This window comes from Hypomesus nipponensis, chromosome 23 (assembly GCF_054491055.1).
Source record: "Hypomesus nipponensis isolate SF chromosome 23, ASM5449105v1, whole genome shotgun sequence".
Lineage (NCBI taxonomy): Eukaryota > Metazoa > Chordata > Actinopteri > Osmeriformes > Osmeridae > Hypomesus > Hypomesus nipponensis.
The window spans coordinates 2,200,730-2,222,902 of NC_140383.1; the positions used below are offsets into that span (position 1 = coordinate 2,200,730).

Here is a 22,173-nt window from a genome sequence, read left to right on the forward strand (position 1 = left end):
GTTTCGTGCTGTACGAGACTTTCTTTACAATTTCATTGGAAAACTCAATGTTGGAGAAAACAATGACAGGATAGCTGTGGTTCAGTTTAGCAATACAGCAGTGGCAAATTTCTATTTGAATTCATTTTTAAGGAAAGAAGATATGTTGAATTTTGTGAAAGGCCTATCACACAAAGGTGGAAGACCCCTTAACACTGGAACAGCTTTTACGTTTGTGAAAGAGAATGTTTTTCAAACATCCGCTGGAAGCAGACACCTGGAAGGTGTTCGACAAATTCTGATTCTGCTCAGCAATGGGCAATCCAAGGATAATGTAAATGAACCAGCATCTTCTCTAAAAAACAGTGGTGTTAATGTTCTCAGCATTGGAACAAAAAGCTCTAATAGTGAAGAATTAGAAAGGATCTCTCAAGACCCTAGTTATGTTTTCAAAGTGTCTGACTTTACTGACCTCCCGAGCATTCAAGAGCAGCTTCTCTCTGCCATGAGGACTGTCCTGGTACAAGTAACACAGATGGTACCAACAGTAATAGGTATGAATGTAAAACTCATATTTACTTAGATTGACCTACTGGATCTTAATAGAATTGTAGGTTGGGAATCAAGAAGCCTTGTCTTCATTAAGGCATTAACCTCCCTAGCACGGTTTACAATTAGACTATTACATTTGTACTGTGCTAAAAGTTGTAAATGGGTCTGTGTCTTCAAGATTGCTCACTCACAATCAATGAAATGCAATTAATTGGATGATTTTGATGTTCCTTCAGTTGAGCGCCAGATACCCAGAAGGGATGTGGTGTTCTTGCTGGATGGTTCTGATGGCACTAGGAATGGATTCCCAGCCATGCGTGACTTTGTTCAGAGAACGGTGGAGAAGCTCAATGTGGGAGTGAACAAAGACCGAGTTTCAGTGGTCCAGTATGGCAGAGACCAAGAGGTCCATTTCTATCTGAACACATACACCACCAAAGATGATGTTCTTGATACTGTTAGAGGGCTGAGGCACAGAGGAGGCAGACCCCTCAACACCGGGGCAGCTCTCCAGTACGTCAGGGACAACGTCTTTACTGCCTCGTCTGGAAGCAGGCGTCTGGAAGGCGTTCCCCAGATTCTGATACTGCTGAATGGTGGGCGGTCATTTGACAGTGTCGATGCACCAGCCTTTGCTCTCAAAGACCTTGGGGTCTTGGTGTTTGGCATAGGAACGAGGACCTCTGATGGCAGAGAATTGCAAAAGATATCCTCAGAGCCAAGTTATGCCCTCTCTGTGTCTGAGTTGACTGACCTCCCCAATATCCAAGAGCAGCTCCTTTCCTCCATGACTAGAGTCCTAGTACAAGTAACAACCATGACACCAACAGTGATAGGTAAGAATGTGATGTTTTACACACAAAGTTCATGTTCAATAGTTCCCCTGGTTGGAGTAGAGGAGATCTTTTTGCAATGGCTCATTGGATGCCCAACGAGCTTCTTTAAATTCAAGCATGTGCCTCTCTAGGAAATTCTTACAACCATAGCTCCTATCTGAGCTCATTACTACGTGGGTCAGTGTGTTCAAAACATTGCATATGGGTCTATGTCTCACCCACTACACATGTCATGTAATCTTTTCATGATTTTCCTGTTCCTTTAGTTGAGCCCCAGGTTCCCAGAAGGGATGTGGTGTTCTTGCTGGATGGATCTGATAGCACTAGGAATGGATTCCCAGCAATGCGTGACTTTGTCCAGAGATTGGTGGAGACAATGAATGTGGATGAGAACAAAGACCGCATTTCAGTGGTTCAGTACAGCAGAGACGCAGCTGTCCAATTCTACCTAAACACATATACAGCAAAGGGAGAGATTGTTGACGCTGTCAGAGGTCTAAGACACAAAGGAGGAAGACCCCTAAACACTGGAGCAGCTCTCCAGCATGTGAGGGACAATGTGTTCACGGCTTCCGCAGGAAGCAGGCGTCTGGAAGGTGTTCCGCAGATTCTGATACTGCTGAATGGTGGGCGGTCCTTTGATAATGTCGATACACCAGCCTCTGCTCTCAAAGAGCTTGGGGTCTCAGTGTTTGGCATAGGAACCAGGAGCTCTGACAGCAGAGAATTGCAAAAGATATCCTCAGAGCCAAGTTATGCCCTCTCTGTGTCTGACTTCAGTGACCTTCCAAGCGTCCAACAGCAGCTTTTGTCCTCGGTGGAGACGGTGGTTTTGGAAGTAACTGCAGAAACACCAACGGTCTTAGGTATGCTCTGTTAATTTTCCACAGATCTACTCCATTATATCTTCTGAAACGGTGACAGATTAAGTTGAACTTGTTCCTGGTCAAAATGGAAAGGTTTATGTTTAGTTACTGCTAAAACTGATGGGTGTTTTTATGTGATCTTTTTCTGTATTCTCAGTTGATCATGACACCACCAGAAAGGATGTAGTATTCCTTCTGGATGGTTCTGATGGCACTAGGAATGGATTCCCAGCCATGCGTGACTTTGTTCAGAAAATGGTGGAGAAGCTCAATGTGGGAGTGAACAAAGACCGAGTTTCAGTGGTCCAGTATGGCAGAGACCAAGAGGTCCATTTCTATCTGAACACATACACAACCAAAGATGATGTTCTTGATACTGTTAAAGGGCTGAGGCACAGAGGAGGCAGACCCCTCAACACCGGGGCAGCTCTCCAGTATGTCAGGGACAACGTCTTTAATGCCCCGTCTGGAAGCAGGCGTCTGGAAGGTGTTCCCCAGATTCTGATACTGCTGAATGGCGGGCGGTCCTTTGACAGTGTCGATGCACCAGCCTCTGCTCTCAAAGAACTTGGGGTCTCAGTGTTTGGCATAGGAACCAGGAGCTCTGACAGCAGAGAATTGCAAAAGATATCCTCAGAGCCAAGTTATGCCCTCTCTGTGTCTGACTTCAGTGACCTTCCAAGCGTCCAACAGCAGCTTTTGTCCTCGGTGGAGACGGTGGTTATAGAAGTAACTGCAGAAACACCAACGGTCTTAGGTATGCTCTGTTAATTTTCCACAGATCTACTCCATTATATCTTCTGAAACGGTGACAGATTAAGTTGAACTTGTTCCTGGTCGAAATAGAAAGGTTCATGTTTAGTTACTGCTAAAACTGATGGGTGTTTTTATGTGATCTTTTTCTGTTTTCTCAGTTGATCATGACACCACCAGAAAGGATGTAGTATTCCTTCTGGATGGTTCTGATGGCACTAGGAATGGATTCCCAGCCATGCGTGACTTTGTTCAGAAAATGGTGGAGAAGCTCAATGTGGGAGTGAACAAAGACCGAGTTTCAGTGGTCCAGTATGGCAGAGACCAAGAGGTCCATTTCTATCTGAACACATACGCAACCAAAGATGATGTTCTTGATACTGTTAGAGGGCTGAGGCACAGAGGAGGCAGACCCCTCAACACCGGGGCAGCTCTCCAGTATGTCAGGGACAACGTCTTTACTGCCCCGTCTGGAAGCAGGCGTCTGGAAGGTGTTCCCCAGATTCTGATACTGCTGAATGGCGGGCGGTCCTTTGACAGTGTCGATGCACCAGCCTCTGCTCTCAAAGAACTTGGGGTCTCAGTGTTTGGCATAGGAACCAGGAGCTCTGACAGCAGAGAATTGCAAAAGATATCCTCAGAGCCAAGTTACGCCCTCTCTGTGTCTGACTTCAGTGACCTTCCAAGCGTCCAACAGCAGCTTTTGTCCTCGGTGGAGACGGTGGTTATAGAAGTAACTGCAGAAACACCAACGGTCTTAGGTATGCTCTGTTAATTTTCCACAGATCTACTCCATTATATCTTCTGAAACGGTGACAGATTAAGTTGAACTTGTTCCTGGTCAAAATGGAAAGGTTTATGTTTAGTTACTGCTAAAACTGATGGGTGTTTTTATGTGATCTTTTTCTGTTTTCTCAGTTGATCATGACACCACCAGAAAGGATGTAGTATTCCTTCTGGATGGTTCTGATGGCACTAGGAATGGATTCCCAGCCATGCGTGACTTTGTTCAGAAAATGGTGGAGAAGCTCAATGTGGGAGTGAACAAAGACCGAGTTTCAGTGGTCCAGTATGGCAGAGACCAAGAGGTCCATTTCTATCTGAACACATACACAACCAAAGATGATGTTCTTGATACTGTTAAAGGGCTGAGGCACAGAGGAGGCAGACCCCTCAACACCGGGGCAGCTCTCCAGTATGTCAGGGACAACGTCTTTAATGCCCCGTCTGGAAGCAGGCGTCTGGAAGGTGTTCCCCAGATTCTGATACTGCTGAATGGCGGGCGGTCCTTTGACAGTGTCGATGCACCAGCCTCTGCTCTCAAAGAACTTGGGGTCTCAGTGTTTGGCATAGGAACCAGGAGCTCTGACAGCAGAGAATTGCAAAAGATATCCTCAGAGCCAAGTTATGCCCTCTCTGTGTCTGACTTCAGTGACCTTCCAAGCGTCCAACAGCAGCTTTTGTCCTCGGTGGAGACGGTGGTTATAGAAGTAACTGCAGAAACACCAACGGTCTTAGGTATGCTCTGTTAATTTTCCACAGATCTACTCCATTATATCTTCTGAAACGGTGACAGATTAAGTTGAACTTGTTCCTGGTCGAAATAGAAAGGTTCATGTTTAGTTACTGCTAAAACTGATGGGTGTTTTTATGTGATCTTTTTCTGTTTTCTCAGTTGATCATGACACCACCAGAAAGGATGTAGTATTCCTTCTGGATGGTTCTGATGGCACTAGGAATGGATTCCCAGCCATGCGTGACTTTGTTCAGAAAATGGTGGAGAAGCTCAATGTGGGAGTGAACAAAGACCGAGTTTCAGTGGTCCAGTATGGCAGAGACCAAGAGGTCCATTTCTATCTGAACACATACGCAACCAAAGATGATGTTCTTGATACTGTTAGAGGGCTGAGGCACAGAGGAGGCAGACCCCTCAACACCGGGGCAGCTCTCCAGTATGTCAGGGACAACGTCTTTACTGCCCCGTCTGGAAGCAGGCGTCTGGAAGGTGTTCCCCAGATTCTGATACTGCTGAATGGCGGGCGGTCCTTTGACAGTGTCGATGCACCAGCCTCTGCTCTCAAAGAACTTGGGGTCTCAGTGTTTGGCATAGGAACCAGGAGCTCTGACAGCAGAGAATTGCAAAAGATATCCTCAGAGCCAAGTTACGCCCTCTCTGTGTCTGACTTCAGTGACCTTCCAAGCGTCCAACAGCAGCTTTTGTCCTCGGTGGAGACGGTGGTTATAGAAGTAACTGCAGAAACACCAACGGTCTTAGGTATGCTCTGTTAATTTTCCACAGATCTACTCCATTATATCTTCTGAATCGGTGACAGATTAAGTTGAACTTATTCCTGGTCGAAATAGAAAGGTTCATGTTTAGTTACTGCTAAAACTGATGGGTGTTTTTATGTGATCTTTTTCTGTTTTCTCAGTTGATCATGACACCACCAGAAAGGATGTAGTATTCCTTCTGGATGGTTCTGATGGCACTAGGAATGGATTCCCAGCCATGCGTGACTTTGTTCAGAAAATGGTGGAGAAGCTCAATGTGGGAGTGAACAAAGACCGAGTTTCAGTGGTCCAGTATGGCAGAGACCAAGAGGTCCATTTCTATCTGAACACATACGCAACCAAAGATGATGTGCTTGATACTGTTAAAGGCCTGAGGCACAGAGGAGGCAGACCCCTCAACACCGGGGCAGCTCTCCAGTACGTCAGGGACAACGTCTTTACTGCCCCGTCTGGAAGCAGGCGTCTGGAAGGTGTTCCCCAGATATTGATTCTATTGAGCGGGAGCCGGTCCAGTGATAATGTTGATACCCCAGCCTCAGGCCTGAAAGAGAGCGGAGTGTTGATCTTTGGCATTGGAACCCGTAATTCCAGCACAGAGGTTCAGAGAATTGTCAATGATCCAAGTTATGCCCAGTCTGTTGCTGAATTCTCTGCTCTCCCCAATGTTCAGCAGCAGTTTTCCTCCACCCTCAATAGTGTACTTGTTGGCGTCACACCAATCACTCCAACAGTGACAGGTAAGAATGAGATGTTTTACATGAAGGTCAGCTTCAATAATGTCTGGGTTGGAGTATTGCAGAGCTCTTTGCAATGTTTTCTGGAAAACTGGTTTTTATTTAAGCATGCACTTCTCTAGCAATATTTTTCTAGCATAGGGCGTATGTCAGCTCATTACTTTAGTTCATCAGTGTGTAAACACCATTGCATTTGGAGCTGTGTCTTCAAGATTGCTCACTCACAATCAATGAAATGCAATTAATTGGATGATTTTGATGTTCCTTCAGTTGAGCGCCAGATACCCAGAAGGGATGTGGTGTTCTTGCTGGATGGTTCTGATGGCACTAGGAATGGATTCCCAGCCATGCGTGACTTTGTTCAGAGAACGGTGGAGAAGCTCAATGTGGGAGTGAACAAAGACCGAGTTTCAGTGGTCCAGTATGGCAGAGACCAAGAGGTCCATTTCTATCTGAACACATACACCACCAAAGATGATGTTCTTGATACTGTTAGAGGGCTGAGGCACAGAGGAGGCAGACCCCTCAACACCGGGGCAGCTCTCCAGTACGTCAGGGACAACGTCTTTACTGCCTCGTCTGGAAGCAGGCGTCTGGAAGGCGTTCCCCAGATTCTGATACTGCTGAATGGTGGGCGGTCATTTGACAGTGTCGATGCACCAGCCTTTGCTCTCAAAGACCTTGGGGTCTTGGTGTTTGGCATAGGAACGAGGACCTCTGATGGCAGAGAATTGCAAAAGATATCCTCAGAGCCAAGTTATGCCCTCTCTGTGTCTGAGTTGACTGACCTCCCCAATATCCAAGAGCAGCTCCTTTCCTCCATGACTAGAGTCCTAGTACAAGTAACAACCATGACACCAACAGTGATAGGTAAGAATGTGATGTTTTACACACAAAGTTCATGTTCAATAGTTCCCCTGGTTGGAGTAGAGGAGATCTTTTTGCAATGGCTCATTGGATTCCCAATGAGCTTCTTTAAATTCAAGCATGTGCCTCTCTAGGAAATTCTTACAACCATAGCTCCTATCTGAGCTTATTACTATGTGGGTCAGTGTGTTCAAAACATTGCATATGGGTCTATGTCTCACCCACTACACATGTCATGTAATCTTTTCATGATTTTCCTGTTCCTTTAGTTGAGCCCCAGGTTCCCAGAAGGGATGTGGTGTTCTTGCTGGATGGATCTGATAGCACTAGGAATGGATTCCCAGCAATGCGTGACTTTGTCCAGAGATTGGTGGAGACAATGAATGTGGATGAGAACAAAGACCGCATTTCAGTGGTTCAGTACAGCAGAGACGCAGCTGTCCAATTCTACCTAAACACATATACAGCAAAGGGAGAGATTGTTGACGCTGTCAGAGGTCTAAGACACAAAGGAGGAAGACCCCTAAACACTGGAGCAGCTCTCCAGCATGTGATGGACAATGTGTTCACGGCTTCCGCAGGAAGCAGGCGTCCGGAAGGTGTTCCGCAGATTCTGATACTGCTGAATGGTGGGCGGTCCTTTGATAATGTCGATACACCAGCCTCTGCTCTCAAAGAGCTTGGGGTCTCAGTGTTTGGCATAGGAACCAGGAGCTCTGACAGCAGAGAATTGCAAAAGATATCCTCAGAGCCAAGTTATGCCCTCTCTGTGTCTGACTTCAGTGACCTTCCAAGCGTCCAACAGCAGCTTTTGTCCTCGGTGGAGACGGTGGTTTTGGAAGTAACTGCAGAAACACCAACGGTCTTAGGTATGCTCTGTTAATTTTCCACAGATCTACTCCATTATATCTTCTGAAACGGTGACAGATTAAGTTGAACTTGTTCCTGGTCAAAATGGAAAGGTTTATGTTTAGTTACTGCTAAAACTGATGGGTGTTTTTATGTGATCTTTTTCTGTATTCTCAGTTGATCATGACACCACCAGAAAGGATGTAGTATTCCTTCTGGATGGTTCTGATGGCACTAGGAATGGATTCCCAGCCATGCGTGACTTTGTTCAGAAAATGGTGGAGAAGCTCAATGTGGGAGTGAACAAAGACCGAGTTTCAGTGGTCCAGTATGGCAGAGACCAAGAGGTCCATTTCTATCTGAACACATACACAACCAAAGATGATGTTCTTGATACTGTTAGAGGGCTGAGGCACAGAGGAGGCAGACCCCTCAACACCGGGGCAGCTCTCCAGTACGTCAGGGACAACGTCTTTACTGCCCCATCTGGAAGCAGGCGTCTGGAAGGTGTTCCCCAGATTCTGATACTGCTGAATGGCGGGCGGTCCTTTGACAGTGTCGATGCACCAGCCTCTGCTCTCAAAGAACTTGGGGTCTCAGTGTTTGGCATAGGAACCAGGAGCTCTGACAGCAGAGAATTGCAAAAGATATCCTCAGAGCCAAGTTACGCCCTCTCTGTGTCTGACTTCAGTGACCTTCCAAGCGTCCAACAGCAGCTTTTGTCCTCGGTGGAGACGGTGGTTATAGAAGTAACTGCAGAAACACCAACGGTCTTAGGTATGCTCTGTTAATTTTCCACAGATCTACTCCATTATATCTTCTGAAACGGTGACAGATTAAGTTGAACTTGTTCCTGGTCAAAATGGAAAGGTTTATGTTTAGTTACTGCTAAAAATGATGGGTGTTTTTATGTGATCTTTTTCTGTATTCTCAGTTGATCATGACACCACCAGAAAGGATGTAGTATTCCTTCTGGATGGTTCTGATGGCACTAGGAATGGATTCCCAGCCATGCGTGACTTTGTTCAGAAAATGGTGGAGAAGCTCAATGTGGGAGTGAACAAAGACCGAGTTTCAGTGGTCCAGTATGGCAGAGACCAAGAGGTCCATTTCTATCTGAACACATACACAACCAAAGATGATGTTCTTGATACTGTTAAAGGGCTGAGGCACAGAGGAGGCAGACCCCTCAACACCGGGGCAGCTCTCCAGTACGTCAGGGACAACGTCTTTACTGCCCCGTCTGGAAGCAGGCGTCTGGAAGGTGTTCCCCAGATATTGATTCTATTGAGCGGGAGCCGGTCCAGTGATAATGTTGATACCCCAGCCTCAGGCCTGAAAGAGAGCGGAGTGATGATCTTTGGCATTGGAACCCGTAATTCCAGCACAGAGGTTCAGAGAATTGTCAGTGATCCAAGTTATGCCCAGTCTGTTGCTGAATTCTCTGCTCTCCCCAATGTTCAGCAGCAGTTTTCCTCCACCCTCAATAGTGTACTTGTTGGCGTCACACCAATCACTCCAACAGTGACAGGTAAGAATGAGATGTTTTACATGAAGGTCAGCTTCAATAATGTCTGGGTTGGAGTATTGCAGAGCTCTTTGCAATGTTTTCTGGAAAACTGGTTTTTATTTAAGCATGCACTTCTCTAGCAATATTTTTCTAGCATAGGGCGTATGTCAGCTCATTACTTTAGTTCATCAGTGTGTAAACACCATTGCATTTGGAGCTGTGTCTTCAAGATTGCTCACTCACAATCAATGAAATGCAATTAATTGGATGATTTTGATGTTCCTTCAGTTGAGCGCCAGATACCCAGAAGGGATGTGGTGTTCTTGCTGGATGGTTCTGATGGCACTAGGAATGGATTCCCAGCCATGCGTGACTTTGTTCAGAGAACGGTGGAGAAGCTCAATGTGGGAGTGAACAAAGACCGAGTTTCAGTGGTCCAGTATGGCAGAGACCAAGAGGTCCATTTCTATCTGAACACATACACCACCAAAGATGATGTTCTTGATACTGTTAGAGGGCTGAGGCACAGAGGAGGCAGACCCCTCAACACCGGGGAAGCTCTCCAGTACGTCAGGGACAACGTCTTTACTGCCCCGTCTGGAAGCAGGCGTCTGGAAGGTGTTCCCCAGATTCTGATACTGCTGAATGGCGGGCGGTCCTTTGACAGTGTCGATGCACCAGCCTCTGCTCTCAAAGAACTTGGGGTCTCAGTGTTTGGCATAGGAACCAGGAGCTCTGATGGCAGAGAATTGCAAAAGATATCCTCAGAGCCAAGTTATGCCCTCTCTGTGTCTGAGTTGACTGACCTCCCCAATATCCAAGAGCAGCTCCTTTCCTCCATGACTAGAGTCCTAGTACAAGTAACAACCATGACACCAACAGTGATAGGTAAGAATGTGATGTTTTACACACAAAGTTCATGTTCAATAGTTCCCCTGGTTGGAGTAGAGGAGATCTTTTTGCAATGGCTCATTGGATGCCTAACGAGCTTCTTTAAATTCAAGCATGTGCCTCTCTAGGAAATTCTTACAACCATAGCTCCTATCTGAGCTCATTACTACGTGGGTCAGTGTGTTCAAAACATTGCATATGGGTCTATGTCTCACCCACTACACATGTCATGTAATCTTTTCATGATTTTCCTGTTCCTTTAGTTGAGCCCCAGGTTCCTAGAAGGGATGTGGTGTTCTTGCTGGATGGATCTGATAGCACTAGGAATGGATTCCCAGCAATGCGTGACTTTGTCCAGAGATTGGTGGAGACAATGAATGTGGATGAGAACAAAGACCGCATTTCAGTGGTTCAGTACAGCAGAGACGCAGCTGTCCAATTCTACCTAAACACATATACAGCAAAGGGAGAGATTGTTGACGCTGTCAGAGGTCTAAGACACAAAGGAGGAAGACCCCTAAACACTGGATCAGCTCTCCAGCATGTGAAGGACAATGTGTTCACGGCTTCCGCAGGAAGCAGGCGTCCGGAAGGTGTTCCGCAGATTCTGATACTGCTGAATGGCGGGCGGTCCTTAGACAGTGTCGATGCACCAGCCTCTGCTCTCAAAGAGCTTGGGGTCTTGATCTTTGGAATTGGAACCAGGACCTCTGACAGCAGAGAATTGCAAAAGATATCCTCAGAGCCAAGTTATGCCCTCTCTGTGTCTGACTTCAGTGACCTTCCAAGCGTCCAACAGCAGCTTTTGTCCTCGGTGGAGACGGTGGTTTTGGAAGTAACTGCAGAAACACCAACGGTCTTAGGTATGCTCTGTTAATTTTCCACAGATCTACTCCATTATATCTTCTGAAACGGTGACAGATTAAGTTGAACTTGTTCCTGGTCAAAATGGAAAGGTTTATGTTTAGTTACTGCTAAAAATGATGGGTGTTTTTATGTGATCTTTTTCTGTATTCTCAGTTGATCATGACACCACCAGAAAGGATGTAGTATTCCTTCTGGATGGTTCTGATGGCACTAGGATTGGATTCCCAGCCATGCGTGACTTTGTTCAGATAATGGTGGAGAAGCTCAATGTGGGAGTGAACAAAGACCGAGTTTCAGTGGTCCAGTATGGCAGAGACCAAGAGGTCCATTTCTATCTGAACACATACACAACCAAAGACGATGTTCTTGATACTGTTAAAGGGCTGAGGCACAGAGGAGGCAGACCCCTCAACACCGGGGCAGCTCTCCAGTACGTCAGGGACAACGTCTTTACTGCCCCGTCTGGAAGCAGGCGTCTGGAAGGTGTTCCCCAGATTCTGATACTGCTGAATGGCGGGCGGTCCTTTGACAGTGTCGATGCACCAGCCTCTGCTCTCAAAGAACTTGGGGTCTCAGTGTTTGGCATAGGAACCAGGAGCTCTGACAGCAGAGAATTGCAAAAGATATCCTCAGAGCCAAGTTATGCCCTCTCTGTGTCTGACTTCAGTGACCTTCCAAGCGTCCAACAGCAGCTTTTGTCCTCGGTGGAGACGGTGGTTTTGGAAGTAACTGCAGAAACACCAACGGTCTTAGGTATGCTCTGTTAATTTTCCACAGATCTACTCCATTATATCTTCTGAAACGGTGACAGATTAAGTTGAACTTATTCCTGGTCAAAATGGAAAGGTTTATGTTTAGTTACTGCTAAAAATGATGGGTGTTTTTATGTGATCTTTTTCTGTATTCTCAGTTGATCATGACACCACCAGAAAGGATGTAGTATTCCTTCTGGATGGTTCTGATGGCACTAGGAATGGATTCCCAGCCATGCGTGACTTTGTTCAGAAAATGGTGGAGAAGCTCAATGTGGGAGTGAACAAAGACCGAGTTTCAGTGGTCCAGTATGGCAGAGACCAAGAGGTCCATTTCTATCTGAACACATACACAACCAAAGATGATGTTCTTGATACTGTTAAAGGGCTGAGGCACAGAGGAGGCAGACCCCTCAACACCGGGGCAGCTCTCCAGTACGTCAGGGACAACGTCTTTACTGCCCCGTCTGGAAGCAGGCGTCTGGAAGGTGTTCCCCAGATTCTGATACTGCTGAATGGCGGGCGGTCCTTTGACAGTGTCGATGCACCAGCCTCTGCTCTCAAAGAACTTGGGGTCTCAGTGTTTGGCATAGGAACCAGGAGCTCTGACAGCAAAGAATTGCAAAAGATATCCTCAGAGCCAAGTTATGCCCTCTCTGTGTCTGACTTCAGTGACCTTCCAAGCGTCCAACAGCAGCTTTTGTCCTCGGTGGAGACGGTGGTTATAGAAGTAACTGCAGAAACACCAACGGTCTTAGGTATGCTCTATTAATTTTCCACAGATCTACTCCATTATATCTTCTGAAACGGTGACAGATTAAGTTGAACTTGTTCCTGGTCGAAATAGAAAGGTTCATGTTTAGTTACTGCTAAAACTGATGGGTGTTTTTATGTGATCTTTTTCTGTTTTCTCAGTTGATCATGACACCACCAGAAAGGATGTAGTATTCCTTCTGGATGGTTCTGATGGCACTAGGAATGGATTCCCAGCCATGCGTGACTTTGTTCAGAAAATGGTGGAGAAGCTCAATGTGGGAGTGAACAAAGACCGAGTTTCAGTGGTCCAGTATGGCAGAGACCAAGAGGTCCATTTCTATCTGAACACATACGCAACCAAAGATGATGTTCTTGATACTGTTAGAGGGCTGAGGCACAGAGGAGGCAGACCCCTCAACACCGGGGCAGCTCTCCAGTATGTCAGGGACAACGTCTTTACTGCCCCGTCTGGAAGCAGGCGTCTGGAAGGTGTTCCCCAGATTCTGATACTGCTGAATGGCGGGCGGTCCTTTGACAGTGTCGATGCACCAGCCTCTGCTCTCAAAGAACTTGGGGTCTCAGTGTATGGCATAGGAACCAGGAGCTCTGACAGCAGAGAATTGCAAAAGATATCCTCAGAGCCAAGTTACGCCCTCTCTGTGTCTGAGTTGACTGACCTCCCCAATATCCAAGAGCAGCTCCTTTCCTCCATGACTAGAGTCCTAGTACAAGTAACAACCATGACACCAACAGTGATAGGTAAGAATGTGATGTTTTACACACAAAGTTCATGTTCAATAGTTCCCCTGGTTGGAGTAGAGGAGATCTTTTTGCAATGGCTCATTGGATGCCTAACGAGCTTCTTTAAATTCAAGCATGTGCCTCTCTAGGAAATTCTTACAACCATAGCTCCTATCTGAGCTCATTACTACGTGGGTCAGTGTGTTCAAAACATTGCATATGGGTCTATGTCTCACCCACTACACATGTCATGTAATCTTTTCATGATTTTCCTGTTCCTTTAGTTGAGCCCCAGGTTCCTAGAAGGGATGTGGTGTTCTTGCTGGATGGATCTGATAGCACTAGGAATGGATTCCCAGCAATGCGTGACTTTGTCCAGAGATTGGTGGAGACAATGAATGTGGATGAGAACAAAGACCGCATTTCAGTGGTTCAGTACAGCAGAGACGCAGCTGTCCAATTCTACCTAAACACATATACAGCAAAGGGAGAGATTGTTGACGCTGTCAGAGGTCTAAGACACAAAGGAGGAAGACCCCTAAACACTGGATCAGCTCTCCAGCATGTGAAGGACAATGTGTTCACGGCTTCCGCAGGAAGCAGGCGTCCGGAAGGTGTTCCGCAGATTCTGATACTGCTGAATGGCGGGCGGTCCTTAGACAGTGTCGATGCACCAGCCTCTGCTCTCAAAGAGCTTGGGGTCTTGATCTTTGGAATTGGAACCAGGACCTCTGACAGCAGAGAATTGCAAAAGATATCCTCAGAGCCAAGTTATGCCCTCTCTGTGTCTGACTTCAGTGACCTTCCAAGCGTCCAACAGCAGCTTTTGTCCTCGGTGGAGACGGTGGTTTTGGAAGTAACTGCAGAAACACCAACGGTCTTAGGTATGCTCTGTTAATTTTCCACAGATCTACTCCATTATATCTTCTGAAACGGTGACAGATTAAGTTGAACTTGTTCCTGGTCAAAATGGAAAGGTTTATGTTTAGTTACTGCTAAAAATGATGGGTGTTTTTATGTGATCTTTTTCTGTATTCTCAGTTGATCATGACACCACCAGAAAGGATGTAGTATTCCTTCTGGATGGTTCTGATGGCACTAGGATTGGATTCCCAGCCATGCGTGACTTTGTTCAGATAATGGTGGAGAAGCTCAATGTGGGAGTGAACAAAGACCGAGTTTCAGTGGTCCAGTATGGCAGAGACCAAGAGGTCCATTTCTATCTGAACACATACACAACCAAAGACGATGTTCTTGATACTGTTAAAGGGCTGAGGCACAGAGGAGGCAGACCCCTCAACACCGGGGCAGCTCTCCAGTACGTCAGGGACAACGTCTTTACTGCCCCGTCTGGAAGCAGGCGTCTGGAAGGTGTTCCCCAGATTCTGATACTGCTGAATGGCGGGCGGTCCTTTGACAGTGTCGATGCACCAGCCTCTGCTCTCAAAGAACTTGGGGTCTCAGTGTTTGGCATAGGAACCAGGAGCTCTGACAGCAGAGAATTGCAAAAGATATCCTCAGAGCCAAGTTATGCCCTCTCTGTGTCTGACTTCAGTGACCTTCCAAGCGTCCAACAGCAGCTTTTGTCCTCGGTGGAGACGGTGGTTTTGGAAGTAACTGCAGAAACACCAACGGTCTTAGGTATGCTCTGTTAATTTTCCACAGATCTACTCCATTATATCTTCTGAAACGGTGACAGATTAAGTTGAACTTATTCCTGGTCAAAATGGAAAGGTTTATGTTTAGTTACTGCTAAAAATGATGGGTGTTTTTATGTGATCTTTTTCTGTATTCTCAGTTGATCATGACACCACCAGAAAGGATGTAGTATTCCTTCTGGATGGTTCTGATGGCACTAGGAATGGATTCCCAGCCATGCGTGACTTTGTTCAGAAAATGGTGGAGAAGCTCAATGTGGGAGTGAACAAAGACCGAGTTTCAGTGGTCCAGTATGGCAGAGACCAAGAGGTCCATTTCTATCTGAACACATACACAACCAAAGATGATGTTCTTGATACTGTTAAAGGGCTGAGGCACAGAGGAGGCAGACCCCTCAACACCGGGGCAGCTCTCCAGTACGTCAGGGACAACGTCTTTACTGCCCCGTCTGGAAGCAGGCGTCTGGAAGGTGTTCCCCAGATTCTGATACTGCTGAATGGCGGGCGGTCCTTTGACAGTGTCGATGCACCAGCCTCTGCTCTCAAAGAACTTGGGGTCTCAGTGTTTGGCATAGGAACCAGGAGCTCTGACAGCAAAGAATTGCAAAAGATATCCTCAGAGCCAAGTTATGCCCTCTCTGTGTCTGACTTCAGTGACCTTCCAAGCGTCCAACAGCAGCTTTTGTCCTCGGTGGAGACGGTGGTTATAGAAGTAACTGCAGAAACACCAACGGTCTTAGGTATGCTCTATTAATTTTCCACAGATCTACTCCATTATATCTTCTGAAACGGTGACAGATTAAGTTGAACTTGTTCCTGGTCGAAATAGAAAGGTTCATGTTTAGTTACTGCTAAAACTGATGGGTGTTTTTATGTGATCTTTTTCTGTTTTCTCAGTTGATCATGACACCACCAGAAAGGATGTAGTATTCCTTCTGGATGGTTCTGATGGCACTAGGAATGGATTCCCAGCCATGCGTGACTTTGTTCAGAAAATGGTGGAGAAGCTCAATGTGGGAGTGAACAAAGACCGAGTTTCAGTGGTCCAGTATGGCAGAGACCAAGAGGTCCATTTCTATCTGAACACATACGCAACCAAAGATGATGTTCTTGATACTGTTAGAGGGCTGAGGCACAGAGGAGGCAGACCCCTCAACACCGGGGCAGCTCTCCAGTATGTCAGGGACAACGTCTTTACTGCCCCGTCTGGAAGCAGGCGTCTGGAAGGTGTTCCCCAGATTCTGATACTGCTGAATGGCGGGCGGTCCTTTGACAGTGTCGATGCACCAGCCTCTGCTCTCAAAGAACTTGGGGTCTCAGTGTATGGCATAGGAACCAGGAGCTCTGACAGCAGAGAATTGCAAAAGATATCCTCAGAGCCAAGTTACGCCCTCTCTGTGTCTGACTTCAGTGACCTTCCAAGCGTCCAACAGCAGCTTTTGTCCTCGGTGGAGACGGTGGTTATAGAAGTAACTGCAGAAACACCAACGGTCTTAGGTATGCTCTGTTAATTTTCCACAGATCTACTCCATTATATCTTCTGAAACGGTGACAGATTAAGTTGAACTTATTCCTGGTCAAAATAGAAAGGTTCATGTTTAGTTACTGCTAAAACTGATGGGTGTTTTTATGTGATCTTTTTCTGTTTTCTCAGTTGATCATGACACCACCAGAAAGGATGTAGTATTCCTTCTGGATGGTTCTGATGGCACTAGGAATGGATTCCCAGCCATGCGTGACTTTGTTCAGAAAATGGTGGAGAAGCTCAATGTGGGAGTGAACAAAGACCGAGTTTCAGTGGTCCAGTATGGCAGAGACCAAGAGGTCCATTTCTATCTGAACACATATGCAACCAAAGATGATGTGCTTGATACTGTTAAAGGCCTGAGGCACAGAGGAGGCAGACCCCTAAACACCGGGGCAGCTCTCCAGTACGTCAGGGACAACGTCTTTACTGCCCCGTCTGGAAGCAGGCGTCTGGAAGGTGTTCCCCAGATATTGATTCTATTGAGCGGGAGCCGGTCCAGTGATAATGTTGATACCCCAGCCTCAGGCCTGAAAGAGAGCGGAGTGTTGATCTTTGGCATTGGAACCCGTAATTCCAGCACAGAGGTTCAGAGAATTGTCAGTGATCCAAGTTATGCCCAGTCTGTTGCTGAATTCTCTGCTCTCCCCAATGTTCAGCAGCAGTTTTCCTCCACCCTCAATAGTGTACTTGTTGGCGTCACACCAATCACTCCAACAGTGACAGGTAAGAATGAGATGTTTTACATGAAGGTCAGCTTCAATAATGTCTGGGTTGGAGTATTGCAGAGCTCTTTGCAATGTTTTCTGGAAAACTGGTTTTTATTTAAGCATGCACTTCTCTAGCAATATTTTTCTAGCATAGGGCGTATGTCAGCTCATTACTTTAGTTCATCAGTGTGTAAACACCATTGCATTTGGAGCTGTGTCTTCAAGATTGCTCACTCACAAACAATGAAATGCAATTAATTGGATGATTTTGATGTTCCTTCAGTTGAGCGCCAGATACCCAGAAGGGATGTGGTGTTCTTGCTGGATGGTTCTGATGGCACTAGGAATGGATTCCCAGCCATGCGTGACTTTGTTCAGAGAACGGTGGAGAAGCTCAATGTGGGAGTGAACAAAGACCGAGTTTCAGTGGTCCAGTATGGCAGAGACCAAGAGGTCCATTTCTATCTGAACACATACACCACCAAAGATGATGTTCTTGATACTGTTAGAGGGCTGAGGCACAGAGGAGGCAGACCCCTCAACACCGGGGCAGCTCTCCAGTACGTCAGGGACAACGTCTTTACTGCCTCGTCTGGAAGCAGGCGTCTGGAAGGCGTTCCCCAGATTCTGATACTGCTGAATGGTGGGCGGTCATTTGACAGTGTCGATGCACCAGCCTTTGCTCTCAAAGACCTTGGGGTCTTGGTGTTTGGCATAGGAACGAGGACCTCTGATGGCAGAGAATTGCAAAAGATATCCTCAGAGCCAAGTTATGCCCTCTCTGTGTCTGAGTTGACTGACCTCCCCAATATCCAAGAGCAGCTCCTTTCCTCCATGACTAGAGTCCTAGTACAAGTAACAACCATGACACCAACAGTGATAGGTAAGAATGTGATGTTTTACACACAAAGTTCATGTTCAATAGTTCCCCTGGTTGGAGTAGAGGAGATCTTTTTGCAATGGCTCATTGGATGCCCAACGAGCTTCTTTAAATTCAAGCATGTGCCTCTCTAGGAAATTCTTACAACCATAGCTCCTATCTGAGCTCATTACTATGTGGGTCAGTGTGTTCAAAACATTGCATATGGGTCTATGTCTCACCCACTACACATGTCATGTAATCTTTTCATGATTTTCCTGTTCCTTTAGTTGAGCCCCAGGTTCCCAGAAGGGATGTGGTGTTCTTGCTGGATGGATCTGATAGCACTAGGAATGGATTCCCAGCAATGCGTGACTTTGTCCAGAGATTGGTGGAGACAATGAATGTGGATGAGAACAAAGACCGCATTTCAGTGGTTCAGTACAGCAGAGACGCAGCTGTCCAATTCTACCTAAACACATATACAGCAAAGGGAGAGATTGTTGACGCTGTCAGAGGTCTAAGACACAAAGGAGGAAGACCCCTAAACACTGGAGCAGCTCTCCAGCATGTGAGGGACAATGTGTTCACGGCTTCCGCAGGAAGCAGGCGTCCGGAAGGTGTTCCGCAGATTCTGATACTGCTGAATGGTGGGCGGTCCTTCGATAATGTCGATACACCAGCCTCTGCTCTCAAAGAACTTGGGGTCTTGATCTTTGGAATTGGAACCAGGACCTCTGACAGCAGAGAATTGCAAAAGATATCCTCAGAGCCAAGTTATGCCCTCTCTGTGTCTGACTTCAGTGACCTTCCAAGCGTCCAACAGCAGCTTTTGTCCTCGGTGGAGACGGTGGTTTTGGAAGTAACTGCAGAAACACCAATGGTCTTAGGTATGCTCTGTTAATTTTCCACAGATCTACCCCATTATATCTTCTGAAACGGTGACAGATTAAATTGAACTTGTTCCTGGTCAAAATGGAAAGGTTTATGTTTAGTTACTGCTAAAAATGATGGGTGTTTTTATGTGATCTTTTTCTGTATTCTCAGTTGATCATGACACCACCAGAAAGGATGTAGTATTCCTTCTGGATGGTTCTGATGGCACTAGGAATGGATTCCCAGCCATGCGTGACTTTGTTCAGAAAATGGTGGAGAAGCTCAATGTGGGAGTGAACAAAGACCGAGTTTCAGTGGTCCAGTATGGCAGAGACCAAGAGGTCCATTTCTATCTGAACACATACACAACCAAAGATGATGTTCTTGATACTGTTAAAGGGCTGAGGCACAGAGGAGGCAGACCCCTCAACACCGGGGCAGCTCTCCAGTACGTCAAGGACAACGTCTTTACTGCCCCGTCTGGAAGCAGGCGTCTGGAAGGTGTTCCCCAGATTCTGATACTGCTGAATGGCGGGCGGTCCTTTGACAGTGTCGATGCACCAGCCTCTGCTCTCAAAGAACTTGGGGTCTCAGTGTTTGGCATAGGAACCAGGAGCTCTGACAGCAGAGAATTGCAAAAGATATCCTCAGAGCCAAGTTACGCCCTCTCTGTGTCTGACTTCAGTGACCTTCCAAGCGTCCAACAGCAGCTTTTGTCCTCGGTGGAGACGGTGGTTATAGAAGTAACTGCAGAAACACCAACGGTCTTAGGTATGCTCTGTTAATTTTCCACAGATCTACTCCATTATATCTTCTGAAACGGTGACAGATTAAGTTGAACTTGTTCCTGGTCGAAATAGAAAGGTTCATGTTTAGTTACTGCTAAAACTGATGGGTGTTTTTATGTGATCTTTTTCTGTATTCTCAGTTGATCATGACACCACCAGAAAGGATGTAGTATTCCTTCTGGATGGTTCTGATGGCACTAGGAATGGATTCCCAGCCATGCGTGACTTTGTTCAGAAAATGGTGGAGAAGCTCAATGTGGGAGTGAACAAAGACCGAGTTTCAGTGGTCCAGTATGGCAGAGACCAAGAGGTCCATTTCTATCTGAACACATACGCAACCAAAGATGATGTGCTTGATACTGTTAAAGGCCTGAGGCACAGAGGAGGCAGACCCCTCAACACCGGGGCAGCTCTCCAGTACGTCAGGGACAACGTCTTTACTGCCCCGTCTGGAAGCAGGCGTCTGGAAGGTGTTCCCCAGATATTGATTCTATTGAGCGGGAGCCGGTCCAGTGATAATGTTGATACCCCAGCCTCAGGCCTGAAAGAGAGCGGAGTGATGATCTTTGGCATTGGAACCCGTAATTCCGGCACAGAGGTTCAGAGAGTTGTCAGTGATCCAAGTTATGCCCAGTCTGTTGCTGAATTCTCTGCTCTCCCCAATGTTCAGCAGCAGTTTTCCTCCACCCTCAATAGTGTACTTGTTGGCGTCACACCAATCACTCCAACAGTGACAGGTAAGAATGAGATGTTTTACATGAAGGTCAGCTTCAATAATGTCTGGGTTGGAGTATTGCAGAGCTCTTTGCAATGTTTTCTGGAAAACTGGTTTTTATTTAAGCATGCACTTCTCTAGCAATATTTTTCTAGCATAGGGCGTATATCAGCTCATTACTTTAGTTCATCAGTGTGTAAACACCATTGCATTTGGAGCTGTGTCTTCAAGATTGCTCACTCACAATCAATGAAATGCAATTAATTGGATGATTTTGATGTTCCTTCAGTTGAGCGCCAGATACCCAGAAGGGATGTGGTGTTCTTGCTGGATGGTTCTGATGGCACTAGGAATGGATTCCCAGCCATGCGTGACTTTGTTCAGAGAACGGTGGAGAAGCTCAATGTGGGAGTGAACAAAGACCGAGTTTCAGTGGTCCAGTATGGCAGAGACCAAGAGGTCCATTTCTATCTGAACACATACACCACCAAAGATGATGTTCTTGATACTGTTAGAGGGCTGAGGCACAGAGGAGGCAGACCCCTCAACACCGGGGCAGCTCTCCAGTACGTCAGGGACAACGTCTTTACTGCCTCGTCTGGAAGCAGGCGTCTGGAAGGCGTTCCCCAGATTCTGATACTGCTGAATGGTGGGCGGTCATTTGACAGTGTCGATGCACCAGCCTTTGCTCTCAAAGACCTTGGGGTCTTGGTGTTTGGCATAGGAACGAGGACCTCTGATGGCAGAGAATTGCAAAAGATATCCTCAGAGCCAAGTTATGCCCTCTCTGTGTCTGAGTTGACTGACCTCCCCAATATCCAAGAGCAGCTCCTTTCCTCCATGACTAGAGTCCTAGTACAAGTAACAACCATGACACCAACAGTGATAGGTAAGAATGTGATGTTTTACACACAAAGTTCATGTTCAATAGTTCCCCTGGTTGGAGTAGAGGAGATCTTTTTGCAATGGCTCATTGGATGCCCAACGAGCTTCTTTAAATTCAAGCATGTGCCTCTCTAGGAAATTCTTACAACCATAGCTCCTATCTGAGCTCATTACTACGTGGGTCAGTGTGTTCAAAACATTGCATATGGGTCTATGTCTCACCCACTACACATGTCATGTAATCTTTTCATGATTTTCCTGTTCCTTTAGTTGAGCCCCAGGTTCCCAGAAGGGATGTGGTGTTCTTGCTGGATGGATCTGATAGCACTAGGAATGGATTCCCAGCAATGCGTGACTTTGTCCAGAGATTGGTGGAGACAATGAATGTGGATGAGAACAAAGACCGCATTTCAGTGGTTCAGTACAGCAGAGACGCAGCTGTCCAATTCTACCTAAACACATATACAGCAAAGGGAGAGATTGTTGACGCTGTCAGAGGTCTAAGACACAAAGGAGGAAGACCCCTAAACACTGGAGCAGCTCTCCAGCATGTGAGGGACAATGTGTTCACGGCTTCCGCAGGAAGCAGGCGTCTGGAAGGTGTTCCGCAGATTCTGATACTGCTGAATGGTGGGCGGTCCTTTGATAATGTCGATACACCAGCCTCTGCTCTCAAAGAGCTTGGGGTCTCAGTGTTTGGCATAGGAACCAGGAGCTCTGACAGCAGAGAATTGCAAAAGATATCCTCAGAGCCAAGTTATGCCCTCTCTGTGTCTGACTTCAGTGACCTTCCAAGCGTCCAACAGCAGCTTTTGTCCTCGGTGGAGACGGTGGTTTTGGAAGTAACTGCAGAAACACCAACGGTCTTAGGTATGCTCTGTTAATTTTCCACAGATCTACTCCATTATATCT

The 22,173-nt window shown here is 46.5% G+C and overlaps 1 protein-coding gene across 1 annotated transcript in view; it reads left to right on the top strand.

Annotated features, from left to right (window-relative positions):
* The window catches only part of col6a3 (collagen, type VI, alpha 3), an 81,239-nt gene that overhangs the window by 22,291 nt on the left and 36,775 nt on the right, over window positions 1–22,173 (top strand). The window contains 21 exon segments of the mRNA XM_084688448.1: window positions 790–1,360; window positions 1,639–2,221; window positions 2,400–2,990; window positions 3,148–3,747; window positions 3,905–4,504; window positions 4,662–5,254; window positions 6,294–6,890; window positions 7,154–7,748; window positions 7,906–8,505; window positions 9,527–10,126; window positions 10,393–10,992; window positions 11,150–11,749; window positions 11,907–12,506; window positions 12,664–13,271; window positions 13,535–14,129; window positions 15,044–15,643; window positions 15,801–16,393; window positions 17,433–18,029; window positions 18,293–18,880; window positions 20,677–21,273; window positions 21,537–22,131. Coding sequence (XP_084544574.1) covers window positions 790–1,360; window positions 1,639–2,221; window positions 2,400–2,990; window positions 3,148–3,747; window positions 3,905–4,504; window positions 4,662–5,254; window positions 6,294–6,890; window positions 7,154–7,748; window positions 7,906–8,505; window positions 9,527–10,126; window positions 10,393–10,992; window positions 11,150–11,749; window positions 11,907–12,506; window positions 12,664–13,271; window positions 13,535–14,129; window positions 15,044–15,643; window positions 15,801–16,393; window positions 17,433–18,029; window positions 18,293–18,880; window positions 20,677–21,273; window positions 21,537–22,131 — 12,503 coding nt within the window.